Genomic DNA, 26,253 nt, shown 5'->3' with positions numbered 1-26,253 from the left:
CTGGGCCCCGGGATCTTCCCCCGTGGCCGCTCCCCACCGTCCCGGGCCGCCCGCGCGCGCTCAGGACCGACGCGCCTCGCGGGGCCGCGCACGCAAGCGGGGGCAGCCGGGAGGAGCGCCGCGCTGTCGATGGCCGAGGCGCGCTCGCGGAGGCCGCCGGGAGGAGCGCCGCGCCGTCGATGGCGGGGCCGCGCGCGTTAGCGGGGCCGCGCACGGCAGCGCGGCGGCCGCCATCTTCCGTCCCGGCGGCAGCGGCGGTGCAGGCGCGGGGTCAGCGGCGCGGCGGCGCCCCTCGCTCGGCCCGGCGGCGGGCGTGGACCAGGCAGGAGCCCGGGGGCCGCCCGCCCCTTCGCCGCCCGCGCGCCCGCCGGCTGGGTGCGGAGCGCAGACCCCGCCCGGAGCGCCGGACCCGCCCGAGGCCGCCCGCGCCCCCCGGGCCGCGCAGATGGGATAGGCGGCGAAGATGTTCAGCTTCGAAGGGGACTTCAAAACGAGGCCCAAGGTGTCGCTCGGCGGCGCGAGCAGGAAGGTGAGGGCAGCGCCGGGCTGGGCCGGGCCTGCCTGGGCGCGAGGGCGGCGCCGCTGCGGTGCCCGCGTCCCCCGCCCCGCCGCATCCCCCTGAGCCCTGGTCGTCCACCCTGAGCCCCCATGGTCCACCCTGAGCACCCGTCGTTCACCTGAGCCCCGGTGGTCCACCCTGAGCCCCCGTCGTCCCCCTGAGCCCCCATGGTCCACCCTGGGTCTCCGTGGTCCCCCTGAGCCCCCGTCGTCCACCCTGAGCCCCCGTCGTCCCCCTGAGCCCCCATGGTCCACCCTGAGCCCCCGTCGTCCCCCCGAGTCTCCGTGGTCCACCTGAGACCCCGTGGTCCACCCTGAGACCCCGTTGTCCCCTCTGATTCCACTGTTCCTCCGCACCGCCGAGTCCACCCTGAGCCCCCGTCGTTCACCTGAGCCCCGGTGGTCCACCCTGACCACCCCCCCGCCGTCTCCCCGCACCGCCGCGTCCACCCTGAGTCCTGATGGTCCACCTGAGCCCCAGCGTCCACCCTGACTCCCTGTCGACCCTCTGTGTCCCCCCGCGTTCACCCTGGCCCGCCTACCAGCCCCCGGCACTCCCCACCACCCTGCGGCGCAGGTGACCACTCTGACCCGCCGCGTCCTCCGGCCGGCGGTGTCCACCCAGCCCGTAATGTCCGCGTGCATGATGGCCAGCGATCCTGGGAGTGGCCCTGCCTCGCTGCTCCGCCCCTGCGTCGGACCCAGCCGTGTGGGCCCTGTGCTTGCCGTGCTGGTAAAGTTGGCCGAGTTTAATGAGCCGCAGTGTACAGAGTGGTCTTTCCCCCCTCGGGGATAGCTTGTTGCCCTTCCAGCGGGGTTGGCTTTTAACCCCGGGCCGGTTTTCAAGTCCTAGTAAGAACTGCCCCAAAAGATGTAAGCCAGGGTGGTTTCTGAGGGCAGTGGAAGTGGACCTGGGCCCAGGTGGGCGAGAAGTGTGCTAGCACCTTTAACATTTGAGGTGTCTGGTGGTGATTGGTGGAAGTAGCTGCAGAGCTAGGTGCTGGAAATAGATACTTGTCAGGCATAATTGAGTTGGAAGGGGCTTGTGAACTATTGACAGTTTTATACCAGAACAGAGTTCTACAGGGGGGACTTGAGAGAACTCTAGGAGTTGACAGAGTTGGCGGTGGAAAGATGGCATACTTGTTTTTGGAGCTAGTAGCACCTCCCATGTTGCCCCTGTATGCATGAACCTTGTGGCTTCTGTGGTCATGAGTGCCTGGCTTGTCCTGACACAGGCTTGGAGTTTTTTCACCCAATAACACATCTTTACTTATCTGTTGATCAGAATCTCCAGGCAAGGTTGTGCGTACATTTTGCTCCCCGCCCTCCTACCAGGAATTGAACTTGGGGACACTGAGCCACATTCTCAGCCCTGTTTTTATTTTATTTAGAGACAGGGCCTCACTGAGTTGCTTAGCACCTCGCTTTTGCTGAGGCTGACTTTGAACTTGGTTGGGATCCTCCTGCCTCAGCCTCCACAGTCAGGCATGCACCACCGCACCTGCACATTTTGCTTTTTAACTGTGCAAACAGTTCCCTCCTTTTAAAAACTTGACCCTGTCAGATCCACATACCTTAATCATCTTACAGTGGTCCTCCTGCCTGTGAAATTGGAACGGGTGAGGGGCAGGTAGCAGAGTCTTCCTGGCCATGGGTCTAGCTTTGGCCCATTCCCACTGAGAGAGTCCCAGAGTTGCCCTCTCTTCAGGCATGCGTCCCCAAGGTCATTCTCCAGAGAGGGCAAAAGGGAAGTGGGTGCCCCAGGCCAGTACAGGAATCTGGGTGGAACTAGGGCTAAATTTAGCTTAAAAGTTTTTTACACCCATATGTAGATGGCTCAGTGCTCACATCAGATGAAGAACATTCTTAGGAGTCTCTTTCAGTGTTCTTCCTCCTAGGGTGACTCCTCCTCTGACCTTATTTTCCATAAATGAGCTTTCCTGTTGTTCCTAGGTGAGGTTGCATACATCCTGTCCTTTCTTTGTGCCGGGCTTCTTTGACTTAGCATCATCTCTGAGATACTTCCAGATGTGCCACCCAGGTCCACTGTGTGATCATGCCACAGTCTGTCCTCTGCTTTTCAAAGGCATTTGTTGTGTGTGTCTTGGTGGACATCACTTATCCTGTAGGTCGTGTGTCATCCGTGAGCCACCCTCAGCAGCGTGCCTGCCAGTGCTGCGGCCAGTGGCATCAGAGAGGGTCAGAGGCTCCAAGTCTTTGCCAACACTTGGTTTTGTGAGTCCTTTTCATTTTGGCAAGTCTGGGAGGGCTGTGGATTCCTTGTGGCCTTACTTTTGTTCCCTGGTGGCCAGTGATTGAGCACTGTAATGCCAGATTTGTGGGACCCCAGTAGACCTCCAGGAGCCAAATCCAATGCAATCACACAAGAGTCTTTTTTTTTCCCCCCACACAAGAGTCTCGAGCCTGACTCACAACCATTTCCAAAGCAGCGGTCCCAGGGAGTGAGTCCCAACCCTTAGTTCAGGTTTTGGGGGATTTATAGGTTTTGGGGGATATTCTATGCGTCACAACATCACACAGCAATCATTTCACACTACGGGGAAAATCAAACAACTCTTAACATTGATTAGCACATTCACTGGCGGGAACAAGTCGGGTAAGGGTGATTGGTTAGTTCAAGTGGTGCCTACATTTGAACTGATTGGTTTAGGCCACGAGGAGTTGCAAGAGTGTGTGCGCTAAACTGCTGGGAGGCCTAATCATGTTATCAGTTAACGAAACTACTGGGAGGGTCACCTGGCATTTCAGATATTTTCCCTATCTCTCGCTGATTGGTGATTGCTAGGGGGTTGCTATGGGTCCTCACCTAGCCTGAGTCAGGGACACGTGACCAGCAGATCTCTCCTGTTAAACAACTCAGCAGGGTGGGTATGTGCCTGGGAGCGCTCTGTGGGTTTCTCCGAGGACAAAGGTCACGCCCCCTCCCTCTGGACAGGCCTTGAGGTAGAAGATGGTTTCTCAAAAATGGGAGTCACATCCGTTTCTCAAAACCTATAAATCCTCACTGAACTAAGGGTTGGGACTCACTCCCTGGGACCTACATGTGCGTGTTCTTCAGTCTCTTTGGGTCTACAAAAGTCCTTTCCCTATTGAATAAACAAAAATCATAGTGAGCTTTTCTTCATGTCTTCAGTGATTATTTGGAGTCTTCCCTTTCTTCAGCTTAGTGGGAAACCAGATATCACCTTTTGAATAAATATATCTTCTCAAATTAAATGAATATTTGTAGTGTTTATTAATCTATAAAGGCTCTGTAGAGGAAGTCTTGACAAGCTTATAATCTTGCTGGGAAGGTAAAATTTAAAACTTGACAAGTGAGGCTGGGGTTGTGGCGCGTGTGATGCCTTGGGTTACGTCCTCAGCACCACATAAAGACAAATAAATAAAATAAAGGTATGTGTCCATCTACAACTAAAAAATATTTAAAAAAAAAAATAAAACGTGACAAATTAAATAGCAGTAGACTGGTGGATCTCCCGTGGGCTGACCTGGGAGTGCGAGCTGCTTGGCCCGGTCCTGCCCTCGGAGCACTAGGTGTAGACAGCTTTTACTTCCTAATACTTCTGAAATCAGGTACATGTTGATGACATGACATATTTTAATTGGCACATTGTTTTCCTTAGTACATAGAATACCATTTTGGGGTCATTTGATTTTAACTCCACTGAACCCACTTAGTAAATCAAAAATTAAGGGAAAAAAGTCAATAAGGGGGATGATGATGCTCACAGAATCTGGGTTGTCGGTACCATGGTAGTTAGCATCTTTCTTGAGCTTATTCTTGCCTCTGCAGGCAGCGCTGTTTCTCCCTCAGGGGATCTTGGCTGTGTGGTTACCTGATCACACGCATTGATCTCAGTTCCAGAGTCTGGAGAGGAAGCTTGCTCGGCTTGGGTTTGGTTCCATTTGGGAGCTGAGTCGGAGCAGGGCTAGAGTCTCCTGGCACAGAGCGCCTAGGTGTGTGTCAGGGCTAGGAGGGGACGCCCGAGGAGTGGTGGGTTCTTGTGGGGTACAGCAGTGCATTACACATGGGGGAGGGAGGCACTTGGGCAGAAATCTGGGTGGCTGTCAGCAGACCTTGGCTTAGAATGTTGTGTCCTAGGATAACATGCATTTTAGGACAGGAAGGGATTAGGAAGGACAGGAGGGAAGAGTGGCCAGCAGTGCTGACTGCTGCAGGGGTGGCTGAGGCATGCACTAACCACCCCTGGGATTTGGAACTAGGGAGACCTTGGTTATGAGTAGCAGGAGTTAGAGGTCAGAGTGTAGGAAGGACCCTGCAGACCATCTGGAAGTCAAGGGAGTAGACCTATTAGAAAGGGCCCAGAAGATGGAAGCCAGGGAGAGGGGGTTCAGGGTCTAAGGAGTATTTTGGGGAATGAAGAAGGATTACTCAAGTACAGAGGAGAAAGGAAGGAAAGGGTTGTGGCTTTCAGAGACCTGGAGGAGGCAAGAGCCCCGGCAGAGTCAGGTGTAAGCAGAAGGAAAGAAGTCACTGGGTGGGTGTGGTCACAAAGGGTTCAGTTCTGTTGAGTTGCCGAAGGTAGTTGATTAATAGTGGCAGTAGACTGAGATCACTTCAGTGTTCAGGACCATGGTGTGCTCTCTTTCTTCCTTGTTTTTCTTCTTTTGTCTTTTTTGGTTTGTTTGTTCTGAGAATTGAACCCAGTGGCATTTTACCACTGAGCTATATCCCCAGCCTTTTTTTATTTTTTATTATTAAACGGAGTCACACTAAGTTGCTGAGATTGGCCTTGAACTTGCTACCCTCTTGCCTCATCCTCCCAAGTCCTGGAATTATAGGTATGGCCACCCTGTCCAACTGTCCCTGGCTAAAAAAAAAAAAAACCCTAGTAGATTGTTTTCCAGAGCAGTTTAGGTTTGCAGACAGCAGAGCAGATGGCTGACTTCCATGTGTCCCTTGTCTTGCGCCTTACCCTTCCTCAGTTATTATGTTGCCTTAGTGTGGATCTTATGACAGCTGATTAACCTATGTCAGTGCATTATTGTTAACTCAAGTCCATAGTATAAATAAGATTCACTGCTTGTGTTGGACGTTCTTTGGGATTGACAGATGTGCACTAACATCTGTCGATCCTTATAGCACACACAGAAAGATCTTCTTTCTCTGTTCTGCTTGTTTATCCCTCTCTCCCCTCAACCTCTGGCAACCACAGATTTTTTTTTCCTGTCTCTGTGGCTTTGTACGCAGAGTTTGTGCATGCCAGGCAATTTCTCTACCAGCCCCTGCCCTTCTTAAATTCATTTTAAGATAGGGCCTTGCTAATTTGCCCAGGCTGACCTTGAACTTGCAACCTCCTGCCTCAGCCTCCTGAATAGCTAAGGTATAGGCTGCATGGCCTTGACAGTCTTTACTTTGTTATTGGTGTTGTGCATTTGGTGGGTTTGGCCTTTGCAGTTCAAATTCTCTCACTTTGCAGTATGCTTATCTGCTTGTGTCTTTTTGAATCCCCAACCCCAAATGGTATTTCATTGTGTGGATGCATTAGAGTTTATTCACTCACCTGTGTAAGGGACATATTGTATTGAAGAACACCATGATTGCTTCCAAGTATTGGCAGTTATGAATAAAGCCTCTGTAAACATTTGTGTGTAGATCTTTGTATGGACATCAGTTCCAAGTCATTTGGGTAAATATCAAGAAGTACCACTTTGGGATTCTGTGTTAAAACTAGATGTTTCACTTTGTGGAAAGCTATCAAACTGCCTTCAGCAGTGACTACAGCCTTTTGCACACCCACCATCAATGACTGGGCATTCCTGTTGCCCCATGTCCTTGTCAGCCTTTGGTGTTGTCAGTATTCTGGTTTTAGCCATCGGTATTGAGGGTCTTTTCATACGCCCACTTGCCAATCTACGTATCTTTTTTGAAGAGGTATCTGTAGATCTTTTGCCAAGTTTAAGTTGGGTTGTTTGCTTTTTTATTGTCGTGGTTTTCATTTTTGGATTTGTTTGTTGTTGTTTGTATGTGGGATTGAACCTGAGCACCTAACCAGGTTAACTGAACTATACCCCAGCCCTTTTTATTTTGAGAACAGGGTCTTGCTGAGTTGCTGAGGCTGGCCTCTGACTTGCTTGACCTCCCAAGTTGATGTGATTACAGGTGTGCACCACTGCACCCATCTCTTATTACTGTGTTTTGACATTTTCATTTACATTTTGTATGTATTTTATATACAAGTCCTTTTTCAGCTCTGTCCTTTGCAGGTATTCTTTCCCAGCCTGTGGCTTGTTTATTCATTCTCTTTTAAGAGGGTCTTTCACAGAAGGTTTTTGTTGTTGTTGTTTGTTTGTTTTTTACTTTTATTTATTTAGTTCTGGAGATTGAACCCAGGAGCATTCTGCCTCTGAGTTACACATCTCCAGCCTTTTTCTTTTGTATTTTTGAGACTGGATCTTGCTAAGTGGCCCAGTCTGGCCTTGAACCTGAGATCCTCCAGCTTCAGTCTCCAGAGTAGTTGGGATTACAGATGTGAGCTACTGCTCCTGGCTAGAAGTTTTTAATTTTAATGAAGTTCAGTTTACCAATATTTTTTTCATGGATCATGCTTCTAGTGTTGTAAAAGTTTTTGCCAAACCCAGCATCACTTAGATTTTCTCCTGTTATTTTCAAGTACTTTTATATTTTACAATCATTTTTTAAATTAGATTTTTTATTGGCATGTGTGTGTTGAAAAGCGTGCTCCTTTTCAACACGGGGCTCCAGCGTGGACTGGTCACATCAGGGCCATGAGCCTTTCTGTCCCCAGTCCCCGTCACCTCTTGCTGCGGAGCCTTCAGGCTCCTCTCCTCTCTTCCTCATGAAGTGCACAGTAGGTTCTGGTGAACTGTAGGCACCCCTACTGTGCTGGGAGCCCCAGAACTCACTCCTGGTACCTGTGATCTGCCGCCCTGCATTCCCTCTCCTCCCTTCCCAGCCTCTCGTCCTCACTGCTGGACACCCAGGCTGGCTTCTTCCAGCATCCACCTGGGGGAGGACAGGCTCCCACGCCTGTCTGTCTGGCTTACTTCCCTCGACTCGCTGTCCTCCAGCCCTACTTCTTAGAGCTGAGTGATCCGCCCGAGTGTACCTGTGCTCCATTTCCTTTGTCCCTCCTCTGTCAGTGGGCACCCAGGTCCAGTCTAGGCCTTGGCTGCGGTGGAGGGTGTTGCATTAAGTGTGAGCATGCAGGCGTCTCTTAGATATGCTAATTTCATTTTTTTAATATTTATTTTTCAGTTTTCGGTGGACACAACATCTTTATTTTATTTTTTTATGTGGTGCTGAGGATCGAACCCAGCGCGTTACTGCTTGAGCCACATCCCCAGTCCCTGCTGATTTCATTTCTTTGGGATATACACTTAGGGGAGTACCTGGTAGCTGGATCAGAAGATGAATCTGTTTTTAGTTTTTTGAGGACCATCTGTACTGTTCTCCATAATGCCTATAACTGATTTACATTCTCACCAATATTTGTTGTTTTTCCTCTTTCATAATAACTAACCTGACTGGGGTGAAATCATATTTCTTTCTGGGTTTGATTTTCATTTCCCTGATGGCTAATGATATTGAGCATTTTTTAAAAAAAATATTTATTTTTAAGTTTTTTTAGGTAGACACAATATCTTTGTTTTACATTTGTGTGGTGCTGAGGATGGAACCCAGTGCCTTGTGCATGCTAGGTGAGCGCTCTACCACTGAGCCACCACCCCAGCCCTTGAGCATTTTTTTTCATATATTTGTTGGCTTTTTGTATCTCTCTTCTTGAGAAGGGTCTATTCAGATTATTGCCTATTTTATTTTATTTTTTTCCTGAGTGGCTTACATGTTCTGGATATTAACCCATCAGGTGAATAGCCGGCAGGTGGTTTTCCCATTCTGTGGTTGTCTCTTCACTCTGTGGATTGTCTCCTTTGCTGTGCACAAGTTTTTTTGTTGAACAGAATCCTAATTATGTATTTTTACTGTGTTACCTGAGCTTCTGGGATTCTATAAAAATATCACTGCCTATGCCAATATCCTGAGTGTTCTCTCTCATCTCCTTTTGAAAATTTTATAGCTTCAGGTCTTAAATTTGGGTCATTGATCCACTTTTTTTGAGGGGGCATGGGGTACCAGGGATTGAACCCAAGGGTGCTTAATCACTGAGCTACATCCCCACCAGCCCTTTTTATTTTTTTATTTTGAGTCGGCATCTTGCTAAGTAGCTGAGACGGGCCTTGAACTCGAGACCTGCCCCAGCCTCTTCTCTAGGATTACAGGCGTGCACCACCACCTCCAGCCCCTGATCCACTCTGCGCTGATTTTCATACAGGGTGAGAGAGCGTGGACGCGTTGTTCTTCGGCATGTGGGTGTCCCCTTTTCCCAGCACATCTGTTGAAGACGCTGTCCTTCCTCCAGTGTGTTTCTGACACCTGTGCTGGGAATCACTTGGCTGTAGGTGGCGGGTTATTCTGGGGTCTCCAGTCTGTCTCACTGTGCCGTGTGCCTGCTTTTCTGCCAGTGCCATGCTGTTTTGGTCAGTGTGGCACTCGACCACGTCTTGAAATCAGGTCTTGTGGAGCCTCAGCTTTGTTCCTTTTGTTCAAGATAGCTTTGGCCACTGGGTCTTCTGTGCATCCACGTGAGTCTTAGGGTTGTTTTTCTCCATCTATGAGGGGTGTCCTTGATGTTGATGGGGATTTCTGTAAATTGCTTTGGGGTCCTAAGGACAGGCCAACAGTAGTTCTTCAGTCCGTGAACCTGAGAGTTCTTCCTCTTCTATGTGTGTCTGCAGTTCCTTGTGTCAATGTTTTGTGATTTTCACTGTAGAGGCTTGTACCAGCTTTGTGTGTTCTGTGAGTGTGTGTGTTTCTAGTCTGTTTCTGGCTTTTCTTTTCTGTTCTATTGTTCTGTCTCCTCTTCATCAAGACCCCACCATCCTGATCACTGTAGTTCTACAGTGTCAGTCCCTTTGCTGACTTTAGTCTTTGTCCCTCCACACGCCACTTTGTCAGTATTCACAGAATTGCTTTGTGATTCTGACTTGGATAATTTTGAATCTGTAGATCAAATTGAGAAGAATTGACATCTTGACAATATTGAGTCTGGGAACATGGGGGCTCTCCATTTGTTCAAGTCTTCCTTTTTTTCCTTTTCTTTCTTTTTTTGTTTTTAATGGCACTGGGGATTGAACCCAGGGGTAATCTAGAGTCACATTCCAATTCATTTTATTGTATTTTGAGATGGTCTCAGAGTAGCTGCACCTTCCTCAGGAAACACCTGAGTTCTTGATGCCCTGCTGTGGTTCCTGGTCTCTGTGTTGGTCGTGGGCTGTATGCCCCCGGTTCTCTCTGCCAAGTATAGAACGTTTTAAGAAATGTTTTCTAACAATAAAATTTTATTTTAAAAGCTGTTGTGCATGCTTATTGTGTGAGCTTTGTATAAGCTATACATGCTTATCTTTTATTTGGGGATTTTTAGGTTGTTTCTGTTTTATTGTGATCAACATGATAGCCAGCAATTTTTAATTGTTTTTTAGGATAAATGGCAGAAAGAAGTTGAACTGCTTGCGTGTTATTAAGGCTCTTGAAACACTTTGTTCTCTGGAGAAATTATGTGGATTTCTGTTCCCTGGTCTATGCTGTTAAGAGCTGTCCCTGCATCTTTCTTTCACTGCAGAGTGAAGATACAATGAGCCCCAGCATGATTTCTTTCAGTCCTTATTTGTTGCAGCTAGATACCCTGCTGTGCTCAGTACTCAGTACTTAACCCCTGTTGCAGGACGCCTTCCATGGGACCTCTCAGTTAACCTTCCATGTTCTGTGAAGCAGAGGTGGCTATTCCATGAGAGAAGAAACTGAGTCCATAGAGTTGAGTGGAACCCACTGGGCTGGACATGTGAGCTCTGGTCTGCTCATCCTGGAGTGAATCGGAGGCTCTGTTCAGCCTGCACCCCGGTGTCTGCCTCCTGTTTGAAGTGTGCACTCCTATATCTGCAAGAGCAGAGACAGGGGCTTTCATGTCCTATGAAAACATGCACAACAGCTTTTAAAATAAAACTTTATTGTTAGAAAACATTTTAAAAACGTTCTATGTTTTTAATTCAGTTTCTTTATGATGTAGCTTTAGGTTACCTGATTGTGTTAAAAGAGTTAGTAAACTAGTGTGCTGGCAGGTAGCATGGTTTCTGGGACATCTCTCTCCTGTGGGACAAGCTTACAGCAAAAGTCAGAACTGTCAGGTATGAGAGGAACCTGAAGAAATGTTGAACTACCAACTGTGACGTAGCTGTGTAGCTGTTCATCGTTTCTGGGCTCTCTTGGTCACATCTTGCAATTTGAAAGTTGTAATTCTTGATAAGAGAAAGTTGGGTAGATTATCACTAATCTTCCTTGCTTTAAAAATGTTTCCAATCTCTAGTTAGTGGCCTTTAAAATTTTTAAAATTTTTTAATTGAGGGGAAATTTAAAGAAGACCTTCTAAAGAGCACAGGGTGACATCTTCTCTTACTAAGAGACCCTTCACTTCCCACTGTGGCTGTTTCCTTGGTGTCCTTTCAGAATTGGTCTAAACATGATTAAACATCTCCCTTATTTTCAGAATCAGTAAGAGAATGAATTATTCTTCACCTCCCACTATATCTTAGTGATCCCGCAGGAACTTTTTTATGCCTTTTGTATTTATACACACACACACACACACACATTTAGTTGTAGATGTATACAATACCTTTATTTTATTTATTTTTATGTGGTGCTGAGGATCGAACCCAATGCCTCATAAGCGTGAGGCAAGCTCTCTGCCACTGAGCCACAGTCCCAGCCCCATGTCTGTTACTTTTAATGGATGCATAATGTTCCATTGCTTGGATTATGGCACCCTTAAGATAACAACTTCCCTATTGATGGATATAAAAAGACTGTGGATTTGGTATTAAAATAGTGCCATTGTTGGGTGCAAGGACACATGCCTGTAATCCCAGTGGCTCTGGAGATTGAGACAGGAGGGTAGCAAATTTGAGTCCAGCCTCAGCAACTTAGCAAGGCCCTAAGCAATTTAGTGAGACCCTGTCTTAAAAAAATAAATTTAAAAATGAGCTGGGGTGCTGGGGTTGTAGCTCAGTGGTAGAGTGCTTGCCTAGTATGTGTGAGACCCTGGGTTCAATCCCCAGGACTACATAAAAAACTAAATAAACAAAATAAAGGTATTGTGTCCATCTACAACTAAAAATATTTAAGAAAATAAAAGTCCCATTGACAACTTAAGAGAGAGAGAGAGAGAGAGAGAGACAAAGTGAAAAAGAGCTGGAGATGTGGCTCAGAGATAAAGTGCCTCTGGTTCAATTCCCATTGCCCCCCCACCCTGGAATACTGCTGTTTACCATTAAATTCTGATGTAAGAAAATAACATCTTTTGGAATTTATGAAAATGTGATTTAAACTGCATTTTGCTTATTTGTTTTTTGTTTTTTAAAAATACCTTTATTTTATTTGTTTACTTTTTACATGGTGCTGAGGATTGAACCCAGGGCCTTGCACATGCCAGGCAAGTGCTCTACTGCTGAGCCACAACCCCAGTCCCATTTTGCTTAGTTTTAAATGTGCTCTCCTGACTATAATGTGATAGAACATTTGGGTTATACTGAAATACAGATACAGATTTACCTATTTAGAACCCCACCTATCACTTAGAAATGAAACAATGCTAATATATGGTTGAGTTATTTTCTGGTCTTTTTGAAAACTGTTTTTGAATTGGGAATCATTGTGCATTCTGTTTTAAAAGCTTATTGGTGGCTGATACTGTTTTACTTGCATATGTGAAATTGATTGCTCTTAGGTTTTCATATAAACTCTTATGCAGGTCTACCCAGAAAGAGAAAACCACACATAATGTTGGCTGTGCATTATTCACAGATACTTCTGTTCACTTTTAATATTTTCTTTTACTCCTCGGGAAGTATTTGAGCTGACCAGTCTGTGAATCAAGTAAAATGTTAGTGGTGTGTTAGTGTGCAAGAGCCAGGAGGCATGGATCGGGGCTGGCATGAAGCTAGATGTTTTGTTTGCATACCTAAGGGGAGTAGGTGTTTTGCTGTTTTACTCAGCTTTTTTGCCTCTGTGACTGACAGATTTGACCAGAACAACAATAGAGGAGGAGAAGTCTATTTGAGGGCTCACGGTTCCAGAGGTGGCAATCCATTGACAGCTGCTTTATTCCTTAGGTTTCCAGATAAGCCAGAACAACGTGGCAGAAGAGTGTGGCAGAGGGAAGCAGCTCACACGATGATCAGAGTCTCCACTCTCCAGATACAGATACATACCCCAAAGTTATGCCCCCAGTGCCCCACTTTCTCCAGCCACACCCCCCCTGCCTTCAGTTACCACTCAGTTAATCCCATTAGGATTAAAACCCAATCACTCCCCCTCAGATCTTCTCACTACTGTCTCACCCAGACCGTAACAGCTGCTAATGAAAGATAACCCCAAAACATGAAACCGGCTGCCTCACATTTTTTTAATCAAGATGTTAGTAACAACAAAAAAAAAAATTATAAATGGCTAGCAGTAAATTTGAGCATTTGGCTTTATGAAAATTATCATGTGATTTTAAAAAAATTTAGTGGTAGATGGACACAATACCTTTATTTTACTTATTTATCTATTTTTATGTGGTGCTGAGGATTGAACCCAGTGCCTCACACATGCTGGGCAAGCGCTCTACCACTGAGCCACAACTGCAGCCCTTATACTTCAGGTTTTGACCATAAAATTTTTTATGTTCTGATGTTTTAATTAAATCTAAACTATTAATGTCATGCTATTATATAAAGAAAGCAGTTTTCCCCATTTAAAAACTTCTAAGTGGTATCTGTGAAATTTGACCATCTTTAATTTTCTGAGAAGAAAGATAATGTGCCTCATGCTCACAGAGCAAATAGTGAAGTTTGTGGTTTATATGTTCTAGGTTGGGCGAGGGTTGCAGCTGTGGTGTGAGATAGCTTTGAAAGAGGCGTGCTCTGAGAACAGTCGGCCAACAGGGTGCCTGGGTTAAAGTGTCGGTGAAGCTGTGCATCACTGCTGCGAGGCACTGGCCCTCCAGCCCTGAGTGTGAGGGAGCAAGCTGAACTGGGCCGAGCTGAGGAGCAGGGGAGCCTGGTCCTTTCTCCCAGTCTCAGTGGGTTGTTGGTCTTCTCCTCCCAGACACGTACTTAGGAACTTCTTGGTTATATCAAGCTGTTCTTTTTTTTTTTTTTAAAGAGAGAGTGAGAGAGGAGAGAGAGAGAGAGAGAGAGAGAGAGAGAGAATTTTTTTTTTAATATTTATTTTTTAGTTCTCGGCGGACACACATCTTTGTTTGTATGTGGTGCTGAGGATCGAACCCAGGCCGCACGCATGCCAGGCGAGCTCGCTACCGCTTGAGCCACATCCCCAGCCCATCAAGCTGTTCTTAAAACTTTAATTTCTTATTGTTTCCTTAGTTTTGCATTCTGAAAACATGGGAAAATAAGAGGTACATGTCCAAGGGTGATAATTCAGAATAAACATTCAAGCAAGCTGCTGAAAGTCTTCATTCCTTCCCTCCTGCCACTGTCTCCCCAGGGTTGGCTCTTCCCTCAGACTCGGGCTTTGGGCTTCACACGGGCCGGAGCTGCCCCCTGAGCATGTCTACAGATGCCTCTCCCTGGGGAACAGAGGCTGGGGTCCTGGCTCCATGCCCTCCTGTCCCCTTGGTGGTGTGTCAGGAGGTGGTTCCGGCCAGCACAGGAGACCTGCTGCCCTGCAAGCCTGCTCCTGCGGTTTGGCTCTCATGTATTTTAATCCTATTTAGGTGGTTTTCAGTTTTTTGGGTTTTTTTTTTTTTTTTTGTATTGTTTGTTCTTCTCTAGTTCAAGTAGCATTGCAGTGAAGACCCTTGTATGTGTGCCGTTAAAGTTGAGGTTTTCGTATTTTAAAGATTTTCATTTCTCATCACACTGTTTGTATCTTTGGTTAATTTTTGTTTTATTGTTGGTCTTTTCATATTGAATGCTTTTACAAATAGTTATTTTTGTGATATTATAGACTTTGTCACTGTCTTTAACCTTGGTTATATTTTTTGGGTAGAAAATTTGAATATCTATGTAGTCAAATTTATCACTAAAATAAACTAAGGTCTTTGCATCCTTCTTTTTCTTCCTTTTTTATTTTTTTATTTATTTTTGTTGTTTTGTTGTTCTAGATGGACCCATACCTTTATTTCATTTATTTATTTTCATATTCCTCACACATGCTAGGCAAGTGCTCTACCACTGAGCTATAACTGCAGTCAGTCCCCTTTGTATCCTTCTTAGAGAAGGATAGTTTGTATTGCTAATATGGAGTCCATAGGATGAATTGCCTATTTTGTATCATAGGTTAGTTTGTTCATTTGTTCTTAGTGGCATGGTAAAATTTCACTCTCAGAAGCTGCCCATTATTTACTAGTAAAAGCCACATGTAGTCACTTAATTGCAAATTAGAATAATGCCTATGCTTTTCTCCCCCCCCCCCCCCCGCCCCCGCCACACACACACACACACACTGCTGGGCCTGACATAAATAAGAGGTTAAAAGGTGGGGGAAGTTGGGGTAAAATTGGGAGTTCATAACCCACTTCAATCAAATGTATGAAATATGATATGTCAATAGTTTTGTAATGTTGTGAACAACCAATAAAAAAAAATAAAATTAAAAAGTGGAAAAAAAAAAGGTGGGGGAAGTCATTTTCAGTCCAAAGGTGAAGATTGTCCCATAAATGAAAGTATTAGTAATTATGATTAAAATCATTGTCAGGTGTCTTCATCTAGTAGTGACTCTCTGGAGTCATCTTTTAGTCTTCTAAACTTCCTCTCTGCAAAGAAAGCAAATCAAACTTGAGGAAGAGTTCTCAAATGTGGTTTCTCTTGGACTAGCTGAGAGAATGAACCTGCCCCATTATGGGCTGAAATCTTCATTTTGCAGCCTTAAGAACTCTTTTGAACTTTGGAAGCAAACAAACAGGAAGGACTTGAAAACAACCTTTTTTAGAAGATGCACAGTGATGGGGAGTTCCAGCAGGTGCCAGAACACTCTATCTGTGCCTTCATATTGAGTTGCAAAGGCTAGGGCTGCTAACTGACCAACGGAAACCTGATGCCAAATTTATGATTCAACGTGACAGTGTCAAAGCAAATAAGTAATTGATAGGATTCTTTGGTGTAATGATTTAGTTCATTGTCCATTGATAAGCAGGGCAAAGCGTGTGGGTTAGCCATTACTCTCGCAAGAGAAAGAATTGGTCTGCTCGCTGCAAATGACGAGCCCACTGATGTTCTGAATCAGCTCATCCTCTGCTGTTGGTTAACAAGGGGCTGAAAAAACAAAACCACGAAGAGATTTTTTTTCTCTCTCTGTAACTCAAACTAGAAGAAAGCCTTTAAAATCTCCTGATGATGTCATGACCTGATCTGTGGTGTGATAGGAAAAGCAGAGATGGAGTGTGGATTTAATAGGAGGATTTGTTCCAGTGTGTTCCAGCCTCAGAAACTTGACGGAAACCAAAATCTTCTCTCTTCCATGTGAAAGGCGATCCTGTTCATCTTGCCTTGCAAAAGTGTTCAGATGATTCTCTCATCAGTGTTGGGGTATGGCTCTTGACCCCGCCAGCCTTAGGAAGTCAGGGCCCCCCTCCTGCCCAGCTGAAGGCTGCAGGGAAGCCTCGCCTGGAGCCTGGGAGACGGGTTCTGTGGAGTGTCAGCCCAAAAAGAAGATGGGAAGTGACCCTTCCCAGGGGAAGCAGACCTCGGCACAGGGAAGGAGTTGTGAAAAACCCCGAGAATAGTACAGAGTTAAGTTTCTGTGTTTCTTGAACCAGTGGGCAGTGGCGCAAGGCAAGACAGCCTCCCCTGCTCCTATACTGTGCAGTGCACTATGCAGAAGGGCACAGTTGGACCCGCCCTAGAGAGTGGTGTGTATGGGGGGATTCAGAATCCAGTTCTGTCAAAGAAGGTGACAAATGCCATTTGCCTGACCCAATTATGGACCTGTGAGTTAGGTTCTGTGTTGGTTGATAATCAGAATGTTAAAAGTAGTTGTCCTCCTCTTAGACTAAGCAACCTAGTACCTCTTTCTCTTTATCATGATTATGAGGAGTTTTTGTTGCTCTGTGGAGCCTCATTTCATGGGGCTTTTCATAAATGAATTTATTAGATTATTATGTAATTCAGATTTAATTATTAAAATCTAACTATATGCAATGCAGTTTTGTTTTCATTGTGTTTATTTCCAAGAGGGTTTTCTAATAATGATAAGTGATACTGTTTCCATATAGTATAGAGATATACAGGGTTTCCCCCTGAAATAAATACATTTAAGTTAAAAAGCTCTCTTGGCAAGATTACCAAAACAGTTACTGTCCTTCCTATTGTATCAAGTGTTGGTCATGTTTTATAACTGGGGGTGTATCCCAGTCACTTAGGGCTTTTCCAGTGGAAATTGACCATAGCTCCCGTGGTAATTGACGGATATCTTGAGGGAGAAACTTTAAGACCAGCACATCCTGTTTCTCCTGAAACTTGTGCCCGTGGTTTGAGCATGCATCGGTGGATCTCGTCTGCAGCATTTATTATGTGTTCCATGACTCTTTTCTTCTTACACACTTATCATCCCATAAAGAGGAGGTAAGTATGGAGTCACGGAGACACACACACACACACACACACACTCTCTCTCTCTCTCTCTCTCTCTCTCTCTCTCTCTCACTCTCTCACTCTCTCTCTCTCTCTCTCCTGTGGATTAAAATGTAATACTAGTATTGTATAAAGTCACTGTGATCATGAAAGAATGTTGAAAAAACTCAGACTGAGTGCAGCTTCAGGACATGAAAGACAAAGAGGAACTGTTAAAATTAAAGATAAGAAAAAACTGAAGATTAAGAAGAACTAACCAAGGCATCTGGGCGGAAGGTGGTGTCCTGCCTTCATGAGGCTTTTAACAGGGTTCTAGAACTAGTGGAAAATGAAATGTATTTCTTATCAAGTACGTGTGCAGTTAGTAATACTGTGCCAGGTTTTGCTTTGTTTTGTTTTTTGTGTTTTTTTGTGGGGGTGGGGATACTACTAGGAACTATTGTTTTGTATATGTTGCTAAGGATCAAATCCACATGGTACACAAGAACTCTGCCACTGAGCTACAGCCCCAGCCCTTTTTTAAATTTATTTTTTAATTTTGACACAAGGGATTGCTAGGTTGCCCCAACTGGCTTTGAATTTGGGATCCTTCTGTCTTGGTCTCCCAAGTGGCTGGGATTCCAGGAGTACTCCACCATGAGCCGCCCACCGTACTGGCACATGGCACCAGCTTTAATTTCCTGTAGATGATTACATTTGGTCATATGGGAAAGTAGATAGAACATGTAAGGGATAAGGGAGCTGATACTAATTTTTATAACTTTTCTGTCTAAAAAGTTTTAAAAGTCAATTTAAAGACTTAATGTTTAGTACACTGGTAAATATTTTAAAATAAACTTAAAACCATTTTCTATTTATTTTGCATCTGGACCTGTAATAAGGGTTTGGTTTTTTTTTTTTTTTTTTTTTTAGTTTTCTATATTGGAGAATATCTGGGAGGATCTTTGACTTTGTATCTTGATAGCAAGGAAACTGGATTCTGTGTATCCTGTGTTCACATATCAATATATTATTTTTAACTTGGCTTAATTACTCTGACATTGTTCTGATAGGTATACCTTATAAGAGATTAAACTTTATATTTAAAAAAAAAATTTGGTAGCTGTACCTGGACAGCATGCTTTATTTGTTTCATTTTTATGTGGTGCTAAGGCTTGAACTCAGTGCCTCACACATGCTAGGTGAGTGTTCTGCCCTTGAACTACAGTCCCTGCCCCACAATTTAGTTTTACTTAGGGTGAAAATTTTTTTTTTCATTTACTGACAGTAAAGAAGTTGATTTTTCATTGACATTTTCATGGAGATCCTTGTAGACCCACCTGTAACTGTTAGGAGCAGTGTGGAGATGCCCTGTTCTCATGTCCAGGCCCCGGGTGGGTCAGCTTGCAGAGCTGCAGTGTGATGTCACAACCAGAACATTGGCATTGTTGCAGCACACAGACCTCTCTCGGATTTCCCTAGTTGTACTCACTTGTGCATTTGATTTTTCATACATCAGGTTTTACACTTAGGAAGCTGCTGAAATGCTGGCTTTAGTTTAGTCTCTGGTCTCCAAAGTACCATTTAACATCTGTGCCTCTCACTTGTCATCTGATTCAGTCAGATAATTTGATATGATGTTTAGAATCACTTTTTTTTTCAGTTGTAGATGGACACAATACTTTTATTTATTTTTATGTGGTGCTGAGGATTGAACCCAGTACCTCAGACATGCAAGGCAAGTGCTCTGCCACTGAGCCACAATCCCAGCCCTACCCTAGAATCTTTTTTGGGTGAAAATATTCTATGATCATTGTATGAGAGTGTTTTCTCCTTTTAAATTATAACCTCCTTTTCTCTCTTTTTGGATTCAGGAAGAAAAGGCTTCTCTTTTACATCGCACTCAGGAAGAAAGAAGGAAAAGAGAGGTAATGGTAGCTTGGTCATGTTCTTCACAGATGGGTGTTTTCCTGCAGCATTTGAAGTAGCCTGTGTATGTTGCATCTGTTGTAGATTGGGGGACTTAGTATAACACTTTTGGGTGTGTTGGACTTTGAAGTACAACGTTTATTCTGGAACCACTGTAGGAAAAGATGGGCCAAAAAGGCCTCCAAGTCCAGGGGCTGGGGTTGTAGCTCAGTGGTGGAGTGCTTGCCTAATATGTGTGAGGCACTGGATTCGATCCTCAGCACCACATAAAAATAAATAAGTAAAATAAAGGCATTGTGTCTATCTATAACAAGGCCAAGTCCGCTGGAAATGGAATGTGGGATTTTAATTGGCTTTGTTGCTTATGGGAAGGTTTCCAGAAGATCTAGGAAAAAGTTAGTGTACAGTGCTGAGTTTCTTCAAGTTAAGGGAGAAAAACTCATCCTTAAGCTTGTATCTTAGCTACTTATGAAGAGGGTAAAAACAGAAAGCAGCTGATGGTATATCTTGCATCTTTCTGAAGATAATTTCCTAAAATACTGCTGGTTAATCAGCAGCTGTGGTATCTTAGGACCTACTTCTCTAAGTAGTTTCTTGTTATTTTAGCAACTTGTTTGAGCATCTCACAGACATTTATCAAGAGCAAGTTGTGTCAGGTACTACTCTTCTTATTGGGGTGTACAGGTGGTAGGTGAGACAGGCTCCTGCTCCAGGGGATATTAGCAGGCACTGGCCAAGACAGCAGGTAGTACTTAGCTGCAAGGTGGTATATCACAGCTAGTAATTGGGGACCTGTGGGAGACAGGAGCTTAGGGGAAGGGCTCTCTGAGGAGTGTGGAGAGGGTAGAACCTGAGGATGAAGCAGCAGCTGCCTTTGGGAAGCTAGAGGGAGAACATTGAACATTCCCACTTAAAGCAACAGCAGTGCAGAGGTTTTGACTCATATCGCTGTTGGTTTTGATCAGATGTCGATTGTGGTGGGGACTTTCCTGTGCATTGAAGGATATCTGGCCTTGACCCACCAGATGCCAGCAGCACTTCCTCCCCAAAATTGGAACAACCAAAAAAAATGTCTCCAAAAATATCAGGTGTCTCTAGTAGTTCAGAATCCCTGCTCGACCCAAAAAGTCATCTGTTTGTTGGTGGCATTCTCCATCTGCCTGGGGAGATGCCCCACCATTATTTCTTCTGTCAATACTTGATCCCATTCTTACTCTTCTCCTTCTTGGGCGCAGGCTGGAAACAGGATCCATCTTTGTGTATGTTTCCTATATGCTCTTCTGTATGTTTATTCTTGCACACATCTGTTCTTCATTTTGGATATTTTCTTCTGACCTAACTTCTGATTCACAAATTATCTCTTTCACAGTGTCTAATTGTTAAATTTATCATTAAATTCTTAATTTCACTTTTCAGTTCTAGATTTTTTAAATTCTTTTATATATTCTCCAACTCTTATCATTTGTTGTTCTTGAACATAGTTTAGATTTTTAACCAGTTGATTTAGAGCAGGGGGCAATGCTAGGGTCAAACCCATGGCCTTGTACATGGTAGGCAAGCACTCTACCACTGAGCAACACATCCCAGCCTAGGTTTTTATCATCATCATCTTAATTGTAAATGGACACAGGACCTTTATTTTGTTTATTTATTTTTATGTGGTGTTGAGAATCAAACCCACTGCCTCACACATGCTAGGCAAGCATTTAATCCCTGAGCTATAGCCCCAGCCTCCCAGCCTAGGTTTTTAATGTTTAAATTATCATAATTGAACATCTGTGGGTATAGAGAACATTATTTTTGCTTTTGGCTGAGAGTAAGGAGAGGGACACAGTCACCTTTAACTAATGCAGACTGGGACTGGGAGCTGCCTGTCAGGCACCTGAGATGCAGGCCTTTGGCCCCAGCAGGACTCTGGTGTTGGAGTCCCAGGAGTGGCTGAGCGCTGGGGTCTGCAGGTGTGAAGGCCATAGGGTCGCGCCTGGGTTTGAGCTCTGGCTCCTCAGGGTCTGTGCTGCTCATCCTCATGGCAGTGTCAGATTCTGCAGCTGTATAGCAGGAGCAGTGCTCACCTGTAGGTTATCCTGAGAAGGGATGTGAAGGTCCTTTCGTGGTGCTGGTGCATAGTGGGCACCCTGAATGTGTATCCAAGAGAGATGAAACCTTGTGTCCACAAGAAACCTGGAATGAATGTTCATAGCAGCAGTCTTCTTAATTGCCTTAAGTGGAAATAGCCTGAATGCCCCTCCACACATAAAGGGGTACACAAAAAGTGTGATGTCCATGCAATGGAATATTACTTGTCCATAAAAAGGAATGAAGTACTGACACATGGTTCAGTGTTTATGAACTGTACAAAAAGGCAGACCCAAGCAGCAAGTGTTGTATGGCTCCATGATGCAAAGTGCATGGGACAGGAGACTCCGGCGAGGCAGGAAATGTGTTGTGTCCGTGGGTGGCAGCCAGGAATGAGGCAGGGTTGTTGCTGCACAGGGTTTCTTGGGAGGTGAGTTGTTCTAAGGTTAGTGGGATGGCCGCATGGTTCTGAATAATCTAGAAGTGTGTGCAGTGTTGGTGACTGTAAAGAATGGGTGTTGTGGGGGGCTGGGGCTGGGACTCAGTGGTAGAGTGCTTGCCTAGCACGTGTGAGGCACCAAGTTCGATTCTCAGCACTGCATAGAATAAAGTGAAGGTCCATTGACAACTAAAAATATTTGGGAAAAAAAAAAAGGATGAATGTTACAGTGTGAATTACATGGCTTTTATTTTTTAAAACTGTTTTCTAGTTAATGTGATTCACTGATTCTGACCAATTGTTCTTTTCTTCCTCCATTATTCAGGAAGAAAGGCGAAGATTAAAAAATGCAATAATTATTCAGTCATTTATTCGAGGCTACAGAGACAGAAAACAGCAAGTAAGTTTATTTCTAAAACACAAATATTAAAAGGATCTGCAAGAGCTTATTTTAAATATGGCCTTATTATAAGTATCATTTTTATGTATTTTTTTCTACCTGAAAGTTAACGTTAATGGTAGTAGTATTTTTTCTTAATAAATAGTTGTATTAGTTATATTTATACAAAGATTTATAGACAAGTGAATTTTTAGGTGATTTTTAAGTAGTAAAATACAAACCACAACTAATAATCACAATAGAATAAAGGTACTTGTAGTGGGCATCCAGGGTGCTTTGTCGCACCTTTTACGCAGCCTTCTGACAGCGACTCGGTCGTCTGTGGGTTTCCACCAACCCGTGAGCACATCTGCCTCGGTGTGGAGAGTTCTGCTTCTGAATTCATGCTTATGTGTTGCTCCTTCCTTTCAGTATTCCCTCCAGAGAAGTGCGTTCGATCGCTGCGCACACTCGGCACAGTCTGGTGGCACTTTCTCCATCATTAGTGCCCCCAATCTTACCCTCCTGGTAAGGCAGCTTCTGTTTTTTTACAAACAAAGCGAAGATGCAAAACGATTGGTGAGTGTTTGCTATATTTTCACTTGTCTTGGTGTATGTATTTTGGGGCTTTGTGTTTTTTGTATTGTTTTTTTTTTTTTTTTTTTTTTCCTTAACATGTACATGGTGAGTATCTGATCAAGAATCAGGTCTTGTCAGGATCTGGTGACTCAGGCCTGGAATCCTAGCAACTTAGGAGGCTGGAGCAGGAGGACCTCAAGTTCAAAGCCAGCTCAGCAACTTAGCAGGACCCTGTACTTAAGTAAATAAATAAATTAAAAGGCCTGAAAATGTGGCTCAGTGGTAAAGTGCCCCTGAGTTCAATCCCTGTACTACAAAAAAAAAAAAGGTAGAACTAGCCAGATCCCCTCCAGGGTACCTGAGCCCTCATGGACTTTCCTCAGCCAATTCTAGTAGGTCACCTGTGGTGATGTATTTTACTTCTTAAAATCTAGTATACATCTTAATAGGCTTCTCATTTTTTTTTGTTGTTATAGAAAATTTCAAATATTAAAAAAAGTATAGGGGCTGGGGTTGTGGCTCAGCGGTACAGTGCTCGCCTAGCATGTGCAAGGCCCTCAGTTCAATCCTCAGCACCATATATAAATAAATAAAATAAAGGTATTGTGTCCAACTACAATTTTAAAAAATTTTTTTTAAAAAGTATATCATGTGGACTCCCTCCAATGTGCCCCACCTACTGCACAGTCAGCAGCAAGCTCTTCAGATACAGCCCTCCACACCTCTGCCTCAGCTCACTATGACCATCTCTCTATCACATCATGTTCATCTGTATTTACAGTAGCAACCTCCAGAATATATGGTCTCTAATTTATTTACCCAGGGCCTCCCCCATCCAGGCAAGCCCTGTGCCACTGAGCTACACCCTCAGCCCTGGACTCTCTTTTTTTAAAACATCTGAAACACAAATGTATTTCTCTAAAAAATTTTATGGGCTTTTGCTATGGTTAGGAGAACCAGTGTGCATTAATTGTGGAAAATACATATAAATCCATTGATGAATAATCTTTTAAAAAGGGGGGAGCGGATTTTAATCATTCATTTTCTAGCACATATAGACATTTGTATATGATTATGAAGTCAAGTGTATGTTTACGCTTAGAGATTATTATTTGTCTGTGCCATGCAGGGTGGTGCGCAACTGTAATGTGTGCACCTTGGCAACTTAGGAGGCTGAACAGGAGGATCGCAAGTTCAAAGCTAGCCTCGCCAGTTTAGTGAGACCTTGCTCAGTGGCTGAGCACCCCTAGGTTCAATCCCTGGTACCAACCAACAAACAAATTATTATCTGTCTATAATAGAAATTCCAAGTTATATTAAAAGGTGGGTCCGCAGTGTACAGAAAAAACATTTTCTGCACTACAAACCGTGCATGCTAGAAAGATCCTCATGTGAAATAAACATAGACGACTACAGAGGTCTTGGATAGAGCTTGGCCTGAAGCCCACCTGAGCTGCCTGAGCTGAGCAGGTGAGACTGGGCATGGAAAGAGCTCTCTGTGACAAGAGCCCATCTGCAGCAGCCCAGCCGCAGTTCATTCGCCTTAGATGTTGCTAATAGCAAGCTTTTTAAAGGCTTCCTTCCTGTCTGCAGTTTGCTATGTGTGACTTGAGTGTCTCTCCAGAGCACTATTTCTTTGTGTGTGTAAGATCTAGTCTGCAGTCCCCATGTGGTTTCTAAATGTGAGCCTGCATAGACGTGCAGCCAGAGAAAACTTGGAAGTAAATGTGCACCTTAGCACCAGGCTTCAGGCACGTATGCACAAACCTGTAGCTCATATGCAGATCCTGTAATGCTGAGTGCAGTGTCACCAAACCTGGTTCATACAGTAAAAGTAAACTTGAGTGTTTTCTATTTAATTTGCTAACAAACACACAAGAGCTTCCATCAGGAAAACATCCCCTGTCCCTTTTAGTTCCCTAATTCCCACTCCTAAGATCAAGTGTGGGGCCTTCTATGATAGTTTTTCAAAGCTACTTGATGCAAAAAAGTAAACAGGCTCCCCATTCTCACCTCCTCTCTTAATTTATTTTTTTAGAATCATGACTTAAAATAGTTCTGTTGAGTTAGTGTGCTGTAATTATGCATTTTTTGGTGTACAGTTCACCTGCTTCTCAGTTGCTTGGTTCTGATTCCCTTGGTCCAGCCTTTCTCCACCTCCAGAAGTTGCGTGCTGTGTTCCTGGTGTGCGTCTCCAGGACACCAGCACTGGGCCTGTCGTGTGCTCTGCCTGCCCCGGTGCTTTTCCAGGCCTGACATCATCCTGGGAAAGCCTTTGCTTTGCCTCCGTTTTATACCATCTTTTCCTGGCTCCTCCACATCTTCGGGCCTCCTTTGTTCACTTCTTTAGAGCCTTACAATGGAGAGCCTTAGTTGAGTAGCTGGGGACATAGCCCATTGGTAGTGTTGCCCCGAATGCAAGGCCCTGAGTTTAACCCCCAGTGTGTGCGCACATAAAGAGAGCCTCAGTTGACCCTTGAGATAGCATGCGGAGGAGACGGTTTTTAAAACTTTGCCCATTTGCCTTTACTACATGAAAACAACAAAATGTCAAACAACTCAGTTTGCCATGGTGTGACTTTCTGGATAATAACAGTATGTCTGTCAAGATGGTGAAATTCAAACAAAACTTTTCTAGAAAGTGGTCAATTGTAGTGTAGTATAGTATCACTATTGCTTTGGGGTTTTTTTCTTTCTTTTTTAGTTGTCAATGGACATTTTTTCATTTTTATATGTGGTGCATGAGAATTGAACCCAGTGCCTCACACATGGCTAGGCAAATGCTCTACCACTGAGCCATGACCCCAGCCCCACTTTGGGTTTTTGTTGTTGTTGTTGTTGTTGTTGTTGTTGTTTTACCCCCTCAATGTCAGACATGACTAGCTGATTAACCGATGAGGTACCTGATTCCTACAGTTTCTATGATTGTCCATCTGTCATTTTTATGATGTTATACTTTCTGTATATCTTTTTTAAAATATTTTTTTAGTTGTAGATGGACAGTATCTTTATTTATTTTTATGTGGTGCTGATGATCGAACCCAGGGCCTCATGCATGTGAGCACTCCACTCAGCTACTACCCCAGCCTCTTGCTGTATATCTTATTTTAACTTGTTAATAGGTATTGCAAAATTTAAGATGAACTATGTGGGGATATGTGGGAGGTATTTGGATCTTGTTGGTGCTTCAGGGTTATACATGTGTAGTCAACTCACACAGATGCAGAGCAGGTCAGTTATTTCCCTCCAACTTAGGACAGGCTCTAATTTGTTTTACATAGTGTTCTTCTGTTATTTATAGTGTCTAATTGCATTTTATTTCAAAGAAACATTAACGTGAAAGTAGAAACTATTTGTGACACATTCATAACTAGCCATATTTAGGAAGCCATCTTTTAATTCTAGCTGGTTGTAAATGGATCTTAGGAATAGAAAAAATAGAATAGCTCACTTCACAAGAGTATCATAGAGGAAGTAGAGGGGATTCCTTCCTAAGTGTTGCGCTTTCAGATCACTTATAGCAGCTTTGTGCAAACTGGGTGCAAGGGACAGAATCCAGTTCCCCTGCTGAACTAATCCACCAGTCACATTCCGTTCCTATCATATACCTGTTCTTTTG

At 44.3% G+C, this 26,253-nt stretch overlaps 1 protein-coding gene across 1 annotated transcript in view; it reads left to right on the top strand.

The window, feature by feature from the left end:
• Positions 1-365: 365 nt before the first annotated feature.
• LOC113177158 (ubiquitin-protein ligase E3C) overlaps positions 366-26,253 on the top strand; it is a 93,649-nt gene continuing 67,761 nt past the window's right edge. Inside the window, exons 1-4 of the mRNA XM_077794489.1 lie at positions 366-529; positions 19,107-19,160; positions 22,002-22,076; positions 22,488-22,634. Of these exons, the coding sequence (XP_077650615.1) occupies positions 464-529; positions 19,107-19,160; positions 22,002-22,076; positions 22,488-22,634 (342 nt within the window). The 5' untranslated portion in view covers positions 366-463. The remainder of the gene's footprint in view (positions 530-19,106; positions 19,161-22,001; positions 22,077-22,487; positions 22,635-26,253) is intronic.

This window comes from Urocitellus parryii, unplaced genomic scaffold (assembly GCF_045843805.1).
Source record: "Urocitellus parryii isolate mUroPar1 unplaced genomic scaffold, mUroPar1.hap1 Scaffold_164, whole genome shotgun sequence".
Classification (NCBI taxonomy): Eukaryota; Metazoa; Chordata; class Mammalia; order Rodentia; family Sciuridae; genus Urocitellus; species Urocitellus parryii.
Note: the sequence above shows the minus strand (reverse complement) of the source record. Positions and strands in the feature narration are given on the sequence as shown.